The sequence below is a fragment of the Mauremys reevesii genome, linkage group 12, assembly GCF_016161935.1.
Source record: "Mauremys reevesii isolate NIE-2019 linkage group 12, ASM1616193v1, whole genome shotgun sequence".
Lineage (NCBI taxonomy): Eukaryota > Metazoa > Chordata > Testudines > Geoemydidae > Mauremys > Mauremys reevesii.
Genome location: NC_052634.1, coordinates 1,774,034 through 1,794,252, shown reverse-complemented (window position 1 = coordinate 1,794,252; position 20,219 = coordinate 1,774,034). Strand labels below are relative to the sequence as shown.

The window sequence follows — 20,219 nt, the reverse complement described above, 5'->3', positions numbered from 1 at the left end:
CTCAGAGGCGAGGATTTTTCACAACTGAGAGAGTGACGACGTATTCAGCCAACGGCGGGAGGGGAAGGCAAGAGGTAGACGATTGGCTTAACAAGGCCCAGCACCTGGTAGATGCGCTCTCCTTTCAGCAGGCTCCATAATTCAATTAGTCGGCTGCCAACTGTCTCCTTGGCAGAAATAAGACGCTCTTTCCTTTGAAAGCTGAAGCCCCTAACCGGGAACTGATCGGCATGACATGATGTGTGCGCCTTCAGCTCCTTCTCTAGCTATCCAGGACCCATCACCGCAGTGAGGACAGGGACCGAGCTCTGAGAGGGGGTGCAGAGCCAGAGGTGGGGAATCATCCATTCACGGCATAAACCATTGTTCAAGTGTCTCTAGCCAAACGCTATTTTCTCACACACCGTGAGTGGGATGGTGGCATTGCGGGGGGCGTGGATGGGGGAAAGGGAGGTCTCAAGCAGAGATTGGGGATGTGCCAGCAAGGCAGCTGCATGTGTCACCTTCCCAGCATTAGCCCCTCCTCGCAGGCCAAAGTGGAGAGAGAGGTTGGAACAGGTGAGTGTGACAGGAGGGGGCCTGAAAGCACTGGTGTCCAAAGGTGATTCTAGCACATTCTGTGCAAGTGTGCAAGCCTGAGTGTGTCCATTGCAACCTCCCCAAGTCAGTCCAGCAGGCACTGGCATTATCCCGCAGCTCGGTTATGCTGAGCTGGCATTTCAACCCTTGTTCTCTTCCTCACTGCCCATCCTCCCCTCTTTGAGCCAAATCTTTAGTTAACAGCAGAATGCCAATACTACTAAGAGCCTTTTACTGGCATCTTCTGTTTGAGGATTAATGAAGGCTCCCACCCTGCAACGATGCAAGACAATATCACTACCCCTATGGTACAGATTGGGAAGACTGAGGGTCTGGGAGGTAACCTAAGGCCACGTGCCTGTGGCTGATCTGGAAACAGAACCGAGGAAACCTGGCTCCTGCTCCCTCCCATGGCCTGACACCGCGCTTTCGGGGTAGGCGGGAAGGAAGCCAGAGCTAACATTATTCCCCAGGCCAGTGGCTAAATGAAAGGCAAGGAGGTTCTGGTTTAGCTGATTTCTAACAACAAGAGCATCTCTCCCTTTGTGGTTCTGAGATACAGCTCCCTCACCACACCGCCATGGTGCAATGCCATGAGGCCTCCTCTCCCGCTATCCTATACATTAGTCAGTGAATTGCAGAGAACAGCGGATAACCAGATAACTGCTACCCTGAAACACAAACTGCAGCGAAGGAGCCAACAGTGCAAAGCACCAGGCTCAGTCTGAGCACAGGGATGTCCTCATTGGTGCCCTGGGAGCAGATACAGGCAGGAGAACCTCTTTCCAATGGGACGAGGCTGCTCCATTAGCTCAGCTGCAGAGGAATGACTCAAGAAGCTGGAGCCATGGAGCCAGCAGTGCCTGTTTTCCATAATTAATGAATAATTAATTGTGTATGCTCTGCAGTCTATTGCAGAGGGGAGGAGGCTTTGTGTATCCATGCAACGCTCTCTCCCAGCACACCCCACAGGCCTCTTTAAACACCAACAAAACAACACAGCCCAGCAAGAATTCGGCAGAGGAATCTCCCAGGTTCTAACTCTCTTGACACCAGCCTGCGCTTATAAGGTTTTTTATATTCTACATGAACTTCTTGATGTTGGGACAACTATGAATTCTCCTCTCCCTAGAGCTCCCACGTGTTCTGCAAGAGCACAGCACAGCTACGGCAGCTCAGGAAAGCGATCACAAATGCACAAGCCCTTTTACTCTACAGACCTGGGTTTCAGAGCCTGGTAATTCACAAGAGGAGTAAGTGCATGTGGGGGGTCTCATCCCAGACGGTGGAGCCAGCACCCCGGATTGGAATTAACTGGGCAGGGGAGTGCAGGTCAGGCCTGAAGTGACGCAGCAGGGCTGGGAGAGTGCCAGAAGTGGGTCACACGGCAGTGTGGGTTAGGGAGCAGGTGCACTGGTGTTCAGGGATTCCTTCACAGAGAAAGCTTGTGTAGGTGTACCCCAGTGCAGACTTGGCTCTGAGTATTGCTATTTAAATCACCAGCACTAAATCCACACACAATGAGGTTAAAAGAAGAGTAGTGGTTTAGTCTGCTGCCTGGAATAGCGAGCACAGCTGTTAGAGAGGATCCCATGGGGGAGGATGCTCTGACAGTGCTGTCAGAGGAGACAAAGAGACCACTAAGGACAAGAGGTCCCAGTGATGACAGCTGATGGCTTCTGTAGCTGTAACAGGAGGGGTTCCGGGCTCCATGTCTCCCAGAAGCTGCCAGAACTTGGATGAGCAAGAAGGCTGGGCCACGAAAGAGACAGGGATTCTAAACTAAATAGCACAAATGAAATCTGAGCAGGATTTTGGGACTGGAATATAAAACTGTTGGAGCCTAAAAGCGACACTCCATGGAGAGTGTGGAGATCATTGCACTCCAAGAGACCACAGCCAGACCAGCTTTGAATGTAACTGCTGATACAGAATGGGGAAGGACCGGGGCTGGGGGATTTCCATCACTCCACGTGGAAGACTTTCTCGTGCTCACCTCCCCTGGATCACAAGCTGCTGACCTCAGGGGGGCACCAAGACATTGTCACTGGGGCGGACACAGCTGAGCGGAACCCACGGCTTTGCACTTTGCAATTGTTTCCCAAGGTTGTCGTCTTGTCTCTGCTTTTCTAGTAGGCCCCTAATTAGCACAATACAGGGTCCATTCACCCCACCCTGGGCTGTGTGCACAGGGTCCGTCTCCTCAGCCCTTGCCCTGGGGTGAGAGGGTTACATTTGTAGTTAGGACTTTGGCTCAGTGCCTCTTCGGCTCCCTCTCCACTAGAGTGGGGAATCAAGCCTCCCAGCTCAGGCAGACAGACTTGCACTAGCCAGGCTCCGGTTAGCAAGCTAAGAATAGCAGTGTGGACGTTCTGGCTTGGGCCCTGTAGGCGTCAGCACCCCAGCTCCTGCCCAAACCCAAGTCAGAACATCCACACTGCTATTTTTAGCTCGCTAACTGGAGCCCTGCCAGTGCAAGTCGTCTGCCCGAGCTGGGAGGCTCATTCCCAGCTGCAGTGTAGATACACCCTTTGTTTCAGCCCCGTCTAGGCAGCACCATTGACAGAACTGGGTCCCGCGGCGAGGAGATCTGGTCCCACACCCTCAGCCTGGCCTGGAGGTCAGTACAAGGTGACACTGTAGGAACATGGGTAACGCAGCTATCCCCAAACCATTACTGCTCCCACTCCACTGCATGCCCCCTAGTCATACCACTACAGGCAGCAGCCAGAGAGAGAAAGCACCTCAAAGCCCTTCCTGTCCCAAGCAATGCCCCATTCACACCACTCCTGGGGAGAGCTCTATGCGGAGCACACCCACAGCATCAGCTCAACAGTGACTGGCTCCCAAAGAGGGAAAAGCAGCTGGAGACGTAAACACAGGATGAAGATTTAAAAAAAGACCTGCACGAACACACTAGGCACAGGTGCAAGGGGTGCTATAAAGCTTATAATATCACTTGCTTCGGAAGACCTGCATAACTCACTTGTGGCACTTAATGTGGCCACCTGGCACTTTGGCAATAAAAGCTTTTCAGCATTCCATGCCATTGCACAGTCTATATGTATATACCGTTAGAGTTATTTACTCTGGTCTTTGGAGCCGCTCAGATTGCTTTCCAGGGCATTTTCAATTTTTTTCCATGGGTCTTTTATCTGATGGCCAATAAATATATAAATAAATAAACAAACATCTAAATTCTGGCATAAATTCTAACCAGCTATGCTGCAGATGAAATAAACATGTCTCTCTTCCAATCAGAATGGCCCTATCAGCCAGACCGGAGAACATTTAAATCAGCTCAACTTTCTACAACTGTCACCAACTACTGATCAAGACAGTAAATCCCGGCTCCGAAGGGTTTGCATATCAATGGGAACCCAGAATATATGGGTCTGCAGCTCAACTTCAGCATTCTCTAACGGCACCTTCTAGAGATTGAGAAAAGTTGAATTATGTTATGCTTTTTCCGTAAGTGCGGGCTTGTGTTGGTAAAGAAAAATTGTACTGATAGCTAACAAAAACATAACGCTGCCATGCGCAGCCAGAGAAGTGAGCGGGGAGGCCTGTGGTCTGTCCCCTGCTGAAATGTTTTCCTAGTGCAAACCTAATTCTCAAAGCATCTCAAGTGCGGAGACTCCTGCCGCTGCAGACTGAGTTCTTTTGGTGGGAGGCTCCATTCCTCAATGCAGCTGCCTCGCTGACACACACACACACACACACACACACACACACACACACACACACACACACACACACACACACACACACACACACACACACACACACACACACACACACACACACACACCATTCTCCACTGCACTCTCCAGGTGCTCCTTGTAAGCCCACCCCTTTTGCACCAGATGCTCCTTGTAAGCCCACCCCTTTTGCACCGAAACACCATGCCAGCTTATGGACATTTTGTCCCGAGCTTTAGCACCTACACTAGACTATGCAGGTATATAGGACATTGCTGGGATTGGTATCCCTGAGTGAAGCAGGCGAGATTTAGGGTTTGGTGCAGGCTCAGGATTTCACATGGTTTTCTCAGAAAACATGATGGTTTCATTCCAAGTTTGGCTTTGTTTACTGTAAACCTGTATTGACAATGCACAAGGGTCAGCTCTCCCCACAGGAGCCCAATGAGTTTTGTAAAGCTCAAACCAGCAATAAAATCTCAGATAAACTGTAGCATGAAGTGTAAGGCGCAGAAGGGATTTGTGACAAGAAGAAGAAATGCAAATGTCTTCTCCCTCTTCCCAGCTTTCCTACCACTCGTTTCACACGAGCATCAAGGGCTCCCAAACATACGGACAACAGGTGTCTTATTGCCACACTCCCAAACTGTCTACCCTGAGCCTACCCCACAAGGAACTCACCCAAGGTATCCTCACTTGGAATCCCCCTGCTCCCTGCATGACCAGTTGCCAGGATGCCTGGCAGCCCATTAACTTTAGTGCACTAGCAAGTGCTGCTGAATGCACTGTGTCCTCTTGAGTGCTTGTGTTAATCCCTTTCAGGGGTGGTAGCTTCCAAAATAAAAAAGCTCCTGCTAGCAAAGACACCCAGTGCAGTTACCAACCCTGTAGGGCTCCCGATGACAGAGAAGGCCTTTCTGCAGCTCTCTGACCCATGCCATCTACAGTACACAGCTTCCTCCATGTTCCTTTTGCAAAGCCTTGGAGGAGAGTACTAACTAATCAAGTGGCGGAATCCATAATCAGCATGGATGCATGCTCCTGCTAACCCAATTCCTAATGAGGATATGAAGGATGGGGCATCAGAACAAAACCCACTGCAGAACTGAAGGGCATTCCAGAAATACTCGGCTCCACGAGACGGAGAGAAAGAACTGCCTTTCTCTCTCCCCTGCTGTGGCTGTGTTTGTCGAAATGATTTACTGCACCCACCAAGCTGGCGACAGTCTGAGGAGCCCCGACAACCCTGAGGATGGAAGATACTGTAGCATCGCACGCTCATAACACAATCTCAGCAAGTCACTGGAATGGAATGCATCAGATTCAATTCATTAGGACTGATAGCTCCCTGAATGGGGCTGAATAATTGATGGGCTGTAGAAGCTTTTAAGATGTTCTGTACGCTCGGAAGACTGAGTGTATTATTTTTTTAAAAGCTAACACACACAGCAAAACCCCAACGAAGGTGATCTGAGCAAAGGTTAGATGTTTTAATACTTTGTGTTTACACTGTCAATTCTTGCTCCATTGCTTGTAATGGGAAATGGATACACTATGGAGAGGGAGCGGCAGGTCCAGGCAGTTATTCAGCAGTAACTGAACTAATTCACTGGGGCTGCAGCAGCTAACCCAGGAGGATGGGAATTGATCTTGGACCCATGTAACATTTGCACTGCAAGTCCACGGTCTGGCCGAAGAGCCCATGGTGTGTCCAATGGAGCAAGACGCTTCCCTGCTTGGCTTATCCACCTTCATCCCACAGCAGCAACGTGCTCAAAATTATTCGAGTGTGACCTCTGCTCTGCCTGGGCTCCCAAAGGTGCCACCCCTGGGGAAGAAGTTGTACGTGTGCAACTGAGCACGGGGAGCTCTTGGTGCCCCCGGGGCTGTGGGTGGGAGGCAGACTAGTCAGTGCAGCCGAACGTCCAGAAGAGCATGGGAGGGGAGAGGTGCCTCTTGCAGCATCTGTCAAGATTGCCTGGGACTGGCAATTGGCAAAGGCTTCGGCAACAAACATCTCACAGGCAGGAGATTGGGGATTTTCCAGCAGCGTTCCTGACTGTTACCCTTTCTCCCCTCCCCACTGCTGGGCTCCCCAAGACCAAAGCAGGCTGAGCTGACTGTGTTCTCTTGGCCTCCCGCCCCAGTAAAACCCAGGGATGGTGGGACAGCTCTGACTCTCTGGGGCGCACGCGTCAGAGAGAGAACGCCAAGAGGACCATGCTGAAATTAGCCAGCTGGGCTGCTGGCTACAACCGGCCCCTCCCTGAAAGTCCCCTGCAACTAGCACACGAGAGACTCAAAGAACTGGCCGGACACCAGAGTAGGAGAGTGAGTCCCCTGTTAAAGCCAGGGGCAGCGTTAGAGCTCTCAGCCTCCTACCTTTCACGGTAACGTGGACACTCTGGCTGATGGACAGCTGCGGCTGGATCAGGACGCTGCAGAGATACTCCCCTTCATCCATGCCCTTCTGCACATCCATCAGCTTAAGGGTCCCGTTCTCAAAGACCACCTGGCGGTGGTTATCTGGAAGCAGCAAGGCGTCCTTGTACCACTTGATGGAATAGTACGGATACCCGATCACCCTGCAGTTGATGAAGGTGTCCCTACCCGCCACTGCCGTTATATTCTTCATGGCTCGGATACTCGGGGGACCTAAATTGTGGGAAGGATGAAAGAGGCAGGCTAGGTTAATTCCGAAGAGCAATTTGTTTGCACACAGATCTGTTGCTATTTCAGAGCACATTTCATAGGCAAATGAGGCAAGATAAACACTTAGGGTTTGCTTGTGTTTGGGAAGGGGGAGGCAACAGCTCAAAGATGGGTGCCCCCGCCATCCTGCACACACTCAGAAATTGCAGAGCCAGCTTTTGACAAACTTTGGCACCAGTCACTGGTGCACAAAGGGTGGGATATTCCAAAGGGTGCACGCGCCCCACTGAAAGTCACTGGGACACGTGCTCCAGAACCACGTAGCTGCTTTTTAAAATCACAGCCAAATTGTGTGGGTGTCACTTCCATACTCAGCTGTGAAAGTTCTGTCCCCGGGGCACTCTCTGCACACCTCTGAACCCACCCCTGCTAATGCTAGGGACAGACTCTATGTTTCTGCCCTGCTTCCCTAAGCTCCATTCAGCTTCTAACACACTCCCAGCTGCCCTGCATGTCTCTTTAAAAAACAAAGCTACCCCTCTCTTGCTGAAGGAATATGCCGGGAGCAGGACCTTATGCCACCAACCTCAATTGCAAACTATTTTACCTTAACTTTAAAAAGCAGCCTGCCTGAGCCTCCAGCTGGGGATCTACCGCTTAGCGGTTTCTATCTGGCTCTGAGACTGGTTTATGGATCAGGAGAACACTACACTTGAGTATTTCAACACCATGTTTCTTAGATCAACAATCGAATTGTTCTCCTGTTTATCAGCTGTTGCCCAAATGAAACAGCAACCGAATACTCCACCTACAGTGTAAAGATCAACTGTATCTCGGCTCCCAGCCTGCGGTGAACTGCAGAACTCCCACTTTATCAGGTATGCAGGACACTCCTACAGAAGATCCATTTCCTTGGCATGTAAAACAAACGCATTCAAAAGCAGTTTGCTGCTTTCGCTTTTTAATGCTTTTCCTATCTCTCCTACCCACTCTCTCCAAAAGTTACTGAGAAGGGATTCCACAATTGGGGGAGTTTTCCTGGAAACTCTGAAAATAAGATGAGATTGGGGGTGGGGGGAGGCAGAAGCGGGGGAAGGTGCTTTGGTGACGCTTTCAGCTGCCTCATGTTCTGGTAAAGCCACCACTTTTAATGCTCCAAAGCAATTGGGAAATAATATAAAAAAATGGATTTAAAAAGTCTCTTTCTGCCAGCCATCACTCTGGGGTGCCGACAGGATACGACTTTAAAAACGGAGAATCCATCAAAAGAAAACATCCGGCAAAGAAAAAAGCATCTTATAAGAGGCATCAGCCACAAAGTTCTCCCCTGAGCACTGAAGCAGAAAAGGGCTGCACACCCCCAGACAGTTCTGGGGTGGAACGGAAGCAATCCAGGCAACTTAGAGCCTGTAACTTGACTCAAATTCAGCACTGGTAGCTTCAGACCCAGCTAACTCACCTTGAGCAGCCTTGGGAACACACACCCGTGCATTGTACTGGCCATGGAACACTGGCTCCCTGACCAGCAGAAAAGAAAGGGTGTGGGTGGGTGTGTAAAAGTAGGAGTAAATTTCACAGAGGACTTGGAAAAGTTTTAAAAACTTGCTCCTGATGAACAGCCCCTTGGCCCTGTCGGAGAGACGTGCACGTACCCAGGCTAAGGTACCCTGCATTCTAATCTAGGGATCTGTAGTTAAAAAACAAAAACAAAAAGTTCAACACCAAACTTTGCTAGTGGTTCCCATTGCTAAGCAATGAACTTGCTCCAGATTTAGTGATAAACGGCTGCCAAAGCCCAGCTTCACTGGACTTCCAGACAAACACCACTAGATCCATGGCAAACCGGAGAGAAAGATGAACACGGCCATTCAAACTTGCTTCTGGTAGATAAAATAATGTTACTTTTGGCTTTGTCTAGTTCATACCTATACAATCAGAAGCGTGAACTGTCACCGGCTAATACTGTACCTTGTGTCTTAGAATTTTGCCCACCAGAAGTCCCTGCAATGCAAAGAACAGCATGCTCCAACCATAACAAGAGGAATGATTAACAGCACAATGGATTTGAGCAGACAAAGAAAATACAGCTATTACAAATCAAAGGGAAAATTCAGTTCGTTTGTCATGATTTAACAAATTGGCTGGCCCTCGGGTCTAATACACATTCCAGCGCCTATGGGCAGTTAGTGCTGGGAAGGAAGGACAGAGTCCGAGTTAGGAGGTGGACAGGTCAGAGGTGAGGCAGGCCCCAAGGCACTGGGCAGGTAAAACAAGTAGGGGGAAGTTAGGCAGAGGCCTTGCAGGGCACGCTCCCACGGGCCATCACACCTGCTCACACGCTGGGACTGGGCACGTGATCAGCTGGAGCTCCTCTCCAGGGGAACAGACATTTACAAACTGCACTTTGATCAACAGCATGAGAGCAGAGTGGGTGAGTGTGCTAGCTCTCATCTCTGGGGACCTGGGTTCCAGATCCTCCTAGGGCTGTAGTGGGAATTAAATTGGCGGCTCCTCCCAAATGCAGTAGTTGGTGCAGCTGGCAATATCTGCTCAGAAACCAATGACTGGTATTGCTGGAGGTGCTGCAGAGGACACTGCAGGCTAGGACCAAGATGCATTAGGATTAGGAGGGAGGAGAAGAGGGATTTCTCCCTACTGCCCAGATTGAAGTACTAGGAGGTGGGGGAGCAGATCAGGAGTGAGTTACACTGGCAAAGCCGAGGCAGTGGGGCAGGACTGGAAGGGGGGTGCTGCAGATCAGGACTGGTGTGCATTGGCAGGGTGGGGCATATGAAGCTTGCACTCTGCCTAACTTCTGGCAGCAAAATCCTGCACTTTGATGAGTGTTAACTTCTCCCACAAACTTTGCAGAAAAATAAATGGAAAGGACATGCAGCTTGAAGGTGGAAATTGCAATGAACTTCTCTGGCATTTGACAGCCACCAGCTCTTGGGGAGTCTGGATCTGCAGTCTGCTCCAATGTAGCCCTGGAACATAACCCCTGAGGAGCAGGGAACCACGTGCCACTGAGATGCACGGGGCTTCCTCAGTCAGCACCTCTGCAGCACGGTGACCCTGACAACGCCCCAGGAACAGAGCAGAGCCACTCTCCGCGAGCTGGCCCACGAGACAGGGCTCTGCTTTACAAACTGAGCCGTTTGCCTCACTCTGTTACAAAATGTTTGGAACGGGAGAGCCGAGCACCTCGGGACGGGTAGCCAGGGCCAGGCCGGGGCCCGTCCAGCCCCGTCTCCGACAGCGGCCAGCACCAGATGCTTCAGAGGAGGGTGCAACTCATTTCCCACTGCTGAATCATAGAATACCTGAAGCTTAGCTTCGGGAGAGCAGCGTGGGGGTTCACCACACTCCTCAGGGCTGTCGATGTCCACAACAGCCACATAAAAACCCGATTCTTCTGGGACTCCTGCTAAGCTTTTGGCCTCAATATTATCTTGTGGCAATGAGTTCCATAGGCTCCCCACGTCCTGCCTCACTTGATGAGCCACAGGGAAGGTTTGTTCGACCAAGTGCATGCTGATGATTTGAGGCAACTTTAAAAGTACGGCAGGGCAGTGGAGGAGCTGGGTGGAACGGCACAAAAGAAGAGAGATTCTACCAAAAAACAGAACAGAACAAAGGACGAGTCCTATGCTGATATTTAAAAGTAGACAGGCACCTCTTACGTTTATTCGCGCTTGGTATTCGGCGCTGCCCACCGAGTTCCGCGCGGCGCACCGGTACACCCCTCCATCCTTGATCTGCGGGCTGGTCACGTTCATGTGGCTCACGGTGGTGCCGTCCGACATGGTGTACTGGTTGGTGCGGTGTCCGTTGTCCCTCTGGATGGGCTCATCGTCCAAGGCCCAGGTGATGGTGGGTGGGGGAGCGCCTTTGGCGGCACACATCAGGGAGAACTGCTCGCCCGGGTTGACCACTTTCTCGCTGAAGGAGGAGACAATCCGGGGGGTCCCATCTAGGAGAGACACCCGGAGAGGGGCACGTTAGGGCTTCAGGCTGGGGCCCTCGCAAGCAGCTGCGTTTAGGCACAAGCCGGACTGAGGGTTTTACACACTGCTTAGACTGTGCGTTCTCTGGGGGCAGGGGGCATTCTGTTCTGTTTGTCCAGGGCCCAGCACAACGGGGTTCTGGTCCAGGCCTGTGGCTCCTCGTGCTTCCGCGACACACACAAACAACAACAAACCAACGGGGTGACCGTGCCTGACACGCCATGCTCCCATCAGGCCCCGCCTGCATTCCCCAGGGAGGAGGGCTGCTGCTGTCAAAGGGGCTGGTGAGAACCGGGGGCACATCAGCTTAGTAGCGTTTTTCAGATGAGACGTAAAAGGGAGCGTGAGGGGGCAGGGACACAGGGCCCAGCCTTCCCCCTGGCACATGCACTCGAAGGAAGGACACTGCTTGGGAGGCAGAGGAGGGAGAACGCCTCAGGGGAGGATAGGCCCAGACCCAAGGCCAGGGCACCACCATGATCCCCATCTGGCAGCTCCTCCTTTCCCCACTGTCGCTTCTGTTGCTTTCTTGGTACAGACCCTCCCTGCAGAGGACAGGGCCCAGCTATGGTTCTCTCCCTGCAGTTACCACAGCAGCTTACACCTGTTATCAAAAGTGCCCTAGGACCTTCACTAAGGGACAGCACCTTCCTGACCACACCGTGTCTGGGAAGGACATTCAGCCTCACCCAACTCCTCCTGCAGACAGGAATTCTTCTTCCCTCCCTTTCCTGAAATACTGGGCAGCGTTGCTAGGTGCTGTTAAATAAGCATTGGTTGCCCCCCAGAGATAGCTGCATTTCAGTGCTGGGTTGAGTGACCCCTACATCACATGGGCATTGCATGGCCTAGTTCAGTGACCTGTTGTGAAGCACCTTGGGAGCGCTGGGAGTGGGGAGAGCTTGGCATAGCAGAACCTCTTCGCTTCCAGGTGCAGAAGGGGGCAAGCCCTGCCAGCACAGGATGCAGAGGGGTGTGTGGAGACCGCTCTGGAGCCCACTGGCCAGTACACACAGGCCAGGAAGTAGGGTCTAATTAAGGGGCAGCATTCTCCTCTCCTAGGGATGCTGTAAGTCTCCCCTGCACTTGTTCTGCACACAGAGCTTCCAGGGGTGGCAGAGGATGCTGGAGAGACCCTCTGACTCCCCTCCTCACCGTCATGCCCGGGAAGCCGACTCACCCTCCAGCGCGATGATGGAGAAGTCCTGCGCCGTTTGGGCTTTCCGGGTGGCAAAACACTGGTAGGCCCCAGAGTGACTCTTCTGCGCGGCAGTGATGAGGAGGGTCTCATTGCTAATCCCCCGGATGGAGATGTAGTTGTCCAGCACCACCAGGTCTGTGTTGCGGTACCAACGGAGGGCGTACTCGGGCGAGCCGCTGAGGGCGCAGGAGAGGATGACTGTGCTGCCAATGCCTGTCTTCAGCTTCTTTGGCGTGAGGCTCACGTGCAGAGGGTCTGTGCAAGACAGGGTGGGAGGCAAGAGAAAAAACACTCAGGGCTCATGGCCTGGGGAAAGGATCTAGCGAGCACTCTCTCGCTAGAGCGGTGGAGGGCCCCACCAGCCGAGCTGCACCAGGGTGTGATCTGGCCCCATCACGCTGACTAGCAGCGAGGTCTCCCTTCTACTCCCTGGGCTGCAGCAGGAGGATGCCAGCAAGCTGCTGTCGGGAACGCTGCAAGTGACCTGCCGCAGTGAGCACAGCAAGGCCTTGGCTTCACTAGGAACCAGGTGTGTTTTCAACACGCACTAGCGAGCACACGCTCAAGTCCTAGTGTAGACAAGGCAATTTGCATTCAAACGTGTGTTCGCTGGCCGGGGTCAGGAGTCTGCCTCAACCAGCAAACTCCTGGGAAGGGCAGACCAGCTTCAGACCCAGCCCCCTGCTCCTAAGCCTTTCCATTCGCCACTGAGTCAGGAGCAAGAGCTGATTTGGCGAGGGGAAAGGGGGCTTGCTGGAAGCAGGAGCATTACACAAAACCTACCCCTGATGGGGGCTAGATGGGGGGAGGGGCAGGGGGTTAGTGCAGCTGCACCCATCACAGCTCGGAGGAGCCATCACAGCGCAGGGGGCAGGGCGAGGCTGGCGTGGCGGCCGGCACCAGCTCGGCTGGGAGACGGAGCACTGCTTGCACAGCGCACTCTGAGTCCCTTGATTAACGTGGTCTCTCTCCCTTCTCTCCCCGGGAAGCATTAGCCTGACTGCACGTGAAATGTCAGTGCACAATAAGCCAGGTGTGGCCCTGACCTTCCTCAGAGTCTGCAGCAAGGGCCCCTCATCTTAATGTCACCCCCACACACGCTCCTCTGCGTGGTGCGGGCAACATGCCCACCAGCCAGGAGCACGGGGGGCAGGCAGTGCCTCCCCTGTGTATCGTTTTCGCTTTGACTGCACAGGAGCTGCCCTGGCAGGCGTGAAGAGCCTGGCTGCGTTTGGAAGTAGACATCACAGCGGGCTGACGTGCTAGGTGTGACAGGCCTGCTCTGAGCAGAGACTTCCCTGGAGCTGCTCACTAAGCACGCTGTTCTGTTCGGTGGGGCCTCCCCTTCTGATCCAGCCCCATGCAAGCCTGCCTGCTCCTCCACAGACACGCAGAACATGCTGAGTGTCGCTGCAACAGCTGGGGCAAACACGCCCCCCATCCCCAGGGGCATGCGACACAGCTGGGTTACTGGGGACAGAGGAGATCCCCAGGACCAACGCGTGACAGAATTTACTGTTTGGCTGGAGTTTATTAAATATAAAATCAAACAAAACTCAAAATGCAGGCCCCTAATATAAAACTAACACTAATAACCCAAGCAGACAGACATTGAAAGTCTCTCAATGTAGCGCTCTGGTTTTCCACCAATCCTGGTCTGTTCCCTCCATTAAAATGGTAAATCTGGGGCTCTCGGAGATATTTTGCTGCGATATAAATAAACAAACTTCTTTCAAATGCTCTGAGCTGTGCATGTAACACCACACTGTGCTCCGGCACACAGCGCAGTTAACGTCCTGAGCCTGCAATGTACAAGGCTTTGTACAACAGCCAGGGCCCAGAGGGCTATTTCATTTTGGTCACCCACCCATCTCATGCAGTTCTGGAATGGAGACCATGCTACAATCCCTCAGAACCCCCTGCCCCATGCAAATCAACAGCCCTGGGATGACCTTGGGCGCGTCTCCAGATTCCTGGCCAGAACTTTGGAACAAGCCCAGAGGGGGCTGTCCCGAGACAAGCCATCCCAGGTTTAACAGAGGGCCAAGGAACGCCGGGCCAGGACTTTGGGAGGCTGGAGAGGACGGCCCCGCCCCGGGGCATGATCAATGAAATCCAGTTGCGCACCTCACTATTACTGATTTTTAAGGAGAAGCCAGTAAAATGGGCCATAACACTAACACACAGAACATAACCCACGGCATGTAAAACCCACGCAGGCCAAGGCATCTGGGCAACCAAATCCAACGTGCACGGGAGAATCGAAATCAAAACTCCGTTGCAGCACCAGGCTATCCGGCAGCAGTCACGACTCCCCTTTAACGCCCACTTTGGCTGATTGTTCAGGCTCTGGGGAGTCCAGGAAGGCCCTTTCTGATCTGAGCAAAGATGGGCCTGAACCGTGGACCTCAGATCCCACTTGACCCAAAGTCTGGAAGTGGGAGGGGGTGGGATCCACCGTCTTGGCCCATGCCCAGCTCCAATATTAATAAAATGAGATGAACAAAAACCAGGATTACTGTCTCTGAAGAGATGGATGGATGCTTTCTACAGATATGCCCACCCCCCATTCCCCAGATGTGCCCACTGCCCCCAACCCCCATTCCCCAGATGTGCCCACTGCTCCCAACCCCCGTTCCCCAGATGTGTCCACTGCCCCCAACCCCCATTCCCCAGATGTACAATGGAGAGGCCCATAACTTTACATTCGCCATGGTTTGGACAGCTCTCACCTATGACTGTGAGGGTCCCGGTGACCTCTGCCGACCCGAAGGTGTTTGTGACCTCACAGATGTAGGTCCCACTGTCCTCCACGCGCAGGTCACTGATTGTCAGTCCTGTGATGCGCTTGGTCCACCTGCTGTCTGCAGGGAGTGGGCGCCCGTCCTTGATCCACCGGATGGCTGGGTTCGGGTACCCGGAGGCGATGCATGGAAGCTCCACCAGCTGGCCTGCCTTTACCTCCCTGGACTGAAAGCCATCTAGGATGGTAGGAATGGATTCTGCTGGGTCTAAGAGCAGAGGGGAAACAAGCTGCTCAGAAGCAGATATGGAGCAAAGGCCGACACATCCTTCCTTCAGCCTGCACCATCTGGCTGGTGCATGACGTGGGCAAACTAGAGTGGTTGGTTATAAACACTGGAGACCCAGGAGTCTTGTCTGAGCCATCACCAGGACAGGGACACCAGGGAAAGCCTGTGCTTAGTGCCCTGGGGGCAGCCACAACCACAGAACTCAGCTACGAACCCTCCAGACATGGGCTCTCCTCCTCTGAAGACCCCTGGGTATTGTAGATGGCAGGACAGCCCATGGCATGGCCAGGAATGGGACAGCCAGCTGCAGCCCTGGGTCCAGGGTGAACACATGCTGCTGCTTTCGGGCCGGCCAGTGCAACCCACCCAGCCTACGAGCTGCCAATTGCAGCACGGCTTGCATGCACCTGTGGGGGAGGCACAGGTGTGACCAGGGAGGCAGGTGGGGGCCTAGCGTGTACTCAGTGAGCAGGGCGACTGGCCTAGGGTGGGGCAGTACCTGGGCTGACCTCCCCCCCCGGAAGGTAGGGGGAGACACGCACTATGAGAGGGTGGGATAAGTACAGCACCGTAGGAGCTACGCAAGGCCACCTAACCGGTGCAAGAGACACACGTTCTGTGGTATCTCTCAGCATTTACAAGGACAGGGGCCCATCAGGCGGCCAGGAGTGGAGAAAATGAACCCCTGAGTCTCAGGCATGAAATTCCATTCCAGGAGAAAGACACGGCTTTCATTGCACCCACACTGCAGTAAAACGCCATGACATGGCAATACCGGCCCTGGCCAGCCCGGGGCCAAGCCAGATTGAGCGCCCCCGCCCCAAAACGGAACACCCCCCAGCATGGGAGAGGACAGCGCAAAGCCCGGGAGGGGTGAGTGGGCAGGGGGGGGTCCTGTCCATATGAGAAGACAATGTGAAGCCTGGTGAGCGGGACTGGGGGGGTCTTGTCCTCAGAAGAGGACAGAGCAAAGCCCAGGGAAGGGGCGGTTCCTGTCCATGCCCATCGGGGGGGGGCATACTAGTAAGGGGTCTGTACTTCTGGTCTGCCCAGCTGCTAACTCTGTGGCCCAGCCTGCCAGTCCCGGCGGCTGACCTAGCTCCACCTCCTTCCCCGGGGCCTGCCTCCTCGTGGGCAGGTGTTGCCAACAGGTGCCACAGAGCCCTGCCCTTCAGACAGCTACTTGGCTCAATAGCCATGGGGCGGCAAGGCGGCAGCTCCTGGATACTCATGACAACATGCAGGTCCTCAGCTGAGAGGTGCATTGGGGAAGGACACGGTGCCCAGCAAACCCCGCTGTGGGGTAGCTACGTATCATCCCTCTTCTACTGATGAGGCATGGAGATAGAAGTGACATGCCCAGGTCACACAGCGAGTCGGTGCCGGAACCTAGGAGCCCTTCTTCCATTCTCCATCCAACTCTCTGCTCACCACGGGCCCACACTGCACAGCCAGGGCACGGCCACCCACCAGTTAATACAGGAGCCAAAACCAACACAAAAAAGGCCAACAAACATATGGCCAAGAACTAGGGATTCGAAGTTGATTGGTGCAAGGGGTGATTTGAATTCAAGCCGAGTGAAGTCCCTCCCGATTAGAGTAACTTAGGCAGGCAGTGAAGCCTGGAGCTCCCGGCGACACCCGGCAATACAGACTGTGCTGTCTGCTGCAGTATCACTTGCATCTTCGTCACATCGCATCGGGCTGCTCACATACCGGCCTGTCACATCAGATCACATCACAGCCCGGTGTCATGCTGCACGGCTTGCCAGGCTACCCAACTGGCAGCTGTACTTCACTTCCAGGTTTGGGGGTGGGGTGGAGTGGGGCGAGGTTGGAAGATAGGTGGGCAATGCAATCGGCAGATGAGCTAACTTAGATGAAAGGCGGCTGCATCTGGTTCTGCATAGAGATCTACCACTAGAGTGATCCCTTTCTGGCCAGCCAGCCCTGAGCCAAAGCCCCTGCACCTCTTCCAGTACGTCCTGACGATGCACCAGGAATGCAGGGGGTGTCTGTGCCTTCTCCCAATCTCATTAACCTCCACGAAATCGTCCCAGCGCCACCCCGTCCTGTGTCACTTTGGGGGGAGTCAGTGGACAGCAGGGAAGGGTGAGGACAATTGCCAAAGTGTGCAGGAGGCCAGGGTCAGCTTTCCTGACACGTCTCTGGATGTCACCCCCCAAAAACCTTCTAAAGCCCTGGGATCCCCATATGCACCTGTGCCCAGGTACTTCAGTCCCCACCTCTAGTGCCTCCTGCTTTCCCGCCCTGCCCCCCACACCTCACACATACACACAACTCAGCCCACAGCCCTCCTGCTCATCTGCACCACCCCTGGCACTTAACTCCTACCCAGGCTCCCCACAGCCAGCTCTGCCGATGCCCATCAGACCCCAACACTCGCACCCCCTGCAATTCCCTCCCATCCCCCACACCCAGCCCTGCCGACACCCATCAGACCCCAACACTCGCACCCCCTGCAATTCCCTCCCATCCCCCCACACCCAGCCCTGCCGACGCCCATCAGACCCCAACACTCGCACCCCCTGCAATTCCCTCCCATCCCCCCACACCCAGCCCTGCCGACGCCCATCAGACCCCAACACTCGCACCCCCTGCAAATCCCCCCATCCCCCAAACCCAGCCCTGCCGACGCCCATCAGACCCCAACACTCCCACCCCCTGCAATTCCCTCCCATCCCCTCACACCCAGCCCTGCCGACGCCCATCAGACCCCAACACTCCCACCCCCCGCAATTCCCTCCCATCCCCCCACACCCAGCCCTGCCAACACCCATCAGACCCCAACACTCGCACCCCCTGCAATTTCCTCCCATCCCCCCACACCCAGTCCTGCCGACGCCCATCAGACCCCAACACTCGCACCCCCCGCAATTCCCCCCTGTGAAGAAACTGCCATGGTCGTTTCTGGCCAGTGGAGAAATGCTCAGGAAGGAGTGGGCTGGAGTCATCACTCATGTGTGCTTGCGACCTTGGTGGCATTTGAACAGAGCCTGTGGAGGTGAATGGCCAGTGCTCTATCTTGCTGTACTGCCAAGAGCCTCTCTAAGAACTCTATAATACCCAGTTCATAATTAATATATTGAGGAAGTTAAGTCCATTATACTGCTAAGAAAATGGAAGTCAATGTAAATAACTGATCGGCTGCCTTTTGAGAGCAAGAGCCATAAATTAATACATGGATTGGAGCTCCTTCCAGCACGAGTCCTGCCAGCTTGGCCAGGGCACAGCACCTGGGTTTTCGCTCTACCCCATACAGATCCCAGGGGTTCCCGTGTCAGGCTCTGCGACAGGGTGCTGGGCAAGAACTGCTGACTCAGCCCTCTGTCACGCCAGCCCCGCTTAAGGGAAGTTAATTAGAGCCAGCTAGAGAAAACCTGCACCTAACTGGTGAATGGGAAACAGCTGCCCGCCCTCTTAGCCTGGGGTGTATAAAAGGCTGCGGGGAAGGAAGCCAGGCGGGGGAGCGGAAGCAGAGCAAAACTCTCCCACACCGGGTGCAGACACCAGAACCCAAGCTGGGTAAGGTGAAAAGGTTGGTGGGATCACAACCTGTAAACAAACGACACCAGTGGTTTCTGAACCCCAGGGTCGGTCTTTGAATGACATTGTCAGCACAGCAGGGGCAGGAACCAAGAGGGCCCTGCAGCACCCTGCTACAGGCTCCTGTCTGCAGAGTCACACAGGGAACATTCAAACCGGACAGGAGCCGAGCCCCTCTCTGCGGCTACTTGTGCTGGCTTTGTCTGGCCAAGAGCTAACGCTTCTGGGGGTGAACAGGAGGGTAAAATCTTCCCATCTCCACTGTTTCCCCCCAACACACACCCAGGCTTTCGCTCATCCTCATTCTCTCTGTGTTGCCCCCATCTCCACACACCCACAGAAAACAAAGCAAACAACCAACCCCCACCCAGGTAATATAAAGGCCCTTGTCTGCTGACTGGAGGAAACAGAGAGAACTGAGGCCAAGATGTCCCAAAGTGCCTAGTGACTCCGTGTGCTCAATAATGCAGAGTCAATCTGTGGAACTCGTTGCCAGGGGATGCTGGGAAGGCCAAAAGTATAACTGGATTAAAAAAAAGAGCTAGATAAGTTCATGGAGGACAGGTCCATCAATGGCTATTAGCCAAGATGGTCAGGGATGCAGCCCCGCGCTCTGGGTGTCCCTAGAATCTGACTGCCAGAAGCTGGGACTGGACGACAGGGGATGGATCACTTGATGATTGCCTGTTCTGTTCATTCCCTCTGGGGCAGCTGGCACTGGCCACTGTTGAAGGATAGGATGCTGGGCTAGACGGACCATTGGTCTGACCCAACGTGGCCATTCTTAACTCGAGACACCAGAAAGGGTGGGTGCTCAGCTCAGCACTGTCTGAAAACCTAGCCCCTTTCAAGGCTCTCGTGCTGGGCTTCCCAGTCTCATTAGAACCTCCTGGGCTGGCCTTTGACATGCATTTTACATACACGGTACCATTTTGGGAGAGTTCTGATATCATGGTAACAGGGGCCAGATAGGAAGATTCAAGACTCAGACTCAGGTTCGGCTCCAGAGACTTACCTGACACGGACAGCCTAGCCCCATTGCTCTGGCGTGTCTCTCCACTGTACTTGTGCTTGGTGATACACCTGTAGGTGGACAAGGCATCTTCCTTCTGCACGTCCGATATGTACAAACCTCCATAAAAAGTAATAAAAAACCTATTTTCTGGGGACACAAGCAGAAGAGAGGGAAAAGTCTGGTTATTGCTCCGTGTTTGATCAAACTAAACATATTTCATCACTAGGCAGTAAGAAGCATCCCAGGGATGGGGTGGGTGAATGCCTGCTCTGCAGTGAAGCATGCACCTGTGAATCTCTCAGTGAAGATACCATAAAATAGGGGAACTCCCAAGGAAGTTGCATAGAGTTACCGAAAGGAACAAGGTCAAAGCTGAATTCAGGGGACAAATTCGTCCTTCACTTGCCCTGCTGCACCTCAAGAGCTGCGCAACTGCTAGCACAGGATGAGAGCCCGCTGTGGTCA

General features: G+C 53.7%; 1 protein-coding gene across 5 annotated transcripts in view; it reads right to left on the bottom strand.

Moving 5' to 3' along the window:
* DSCAML1 (DS cell adhesion molecule like 1) overlaps positions 1-20,219 on the bottom strand; it is a 349,813-nt gene that overhangs the window by 156,003 nt on the left and 173,591 nt on the right. For 2 of the 5 annotated variants that reach the window (XM_039496726.1, XM_039496727.1), the window contains exons 4-8: positions 19,755-19,901; positions 14,873-15,151; positions 12,120-12,395; positions 10,609-10,905; positions 6,663-6,935 (exon numbers count right to left, since the gene is read on the bottom strand). In XM_039496726.1, coding sequence (XP_039352660.1) covers positions 6,663-6,935; positions 10,609-10,905; positions 12,120-12,395; positions 14,873-15,151; positions 19,755-19,901 — 1,272 coding nt within the window. The other 3 variants (XM_039496725.1, XM_039496728.1, XM_039496729.1) reach the window with 3 other exon arrangements.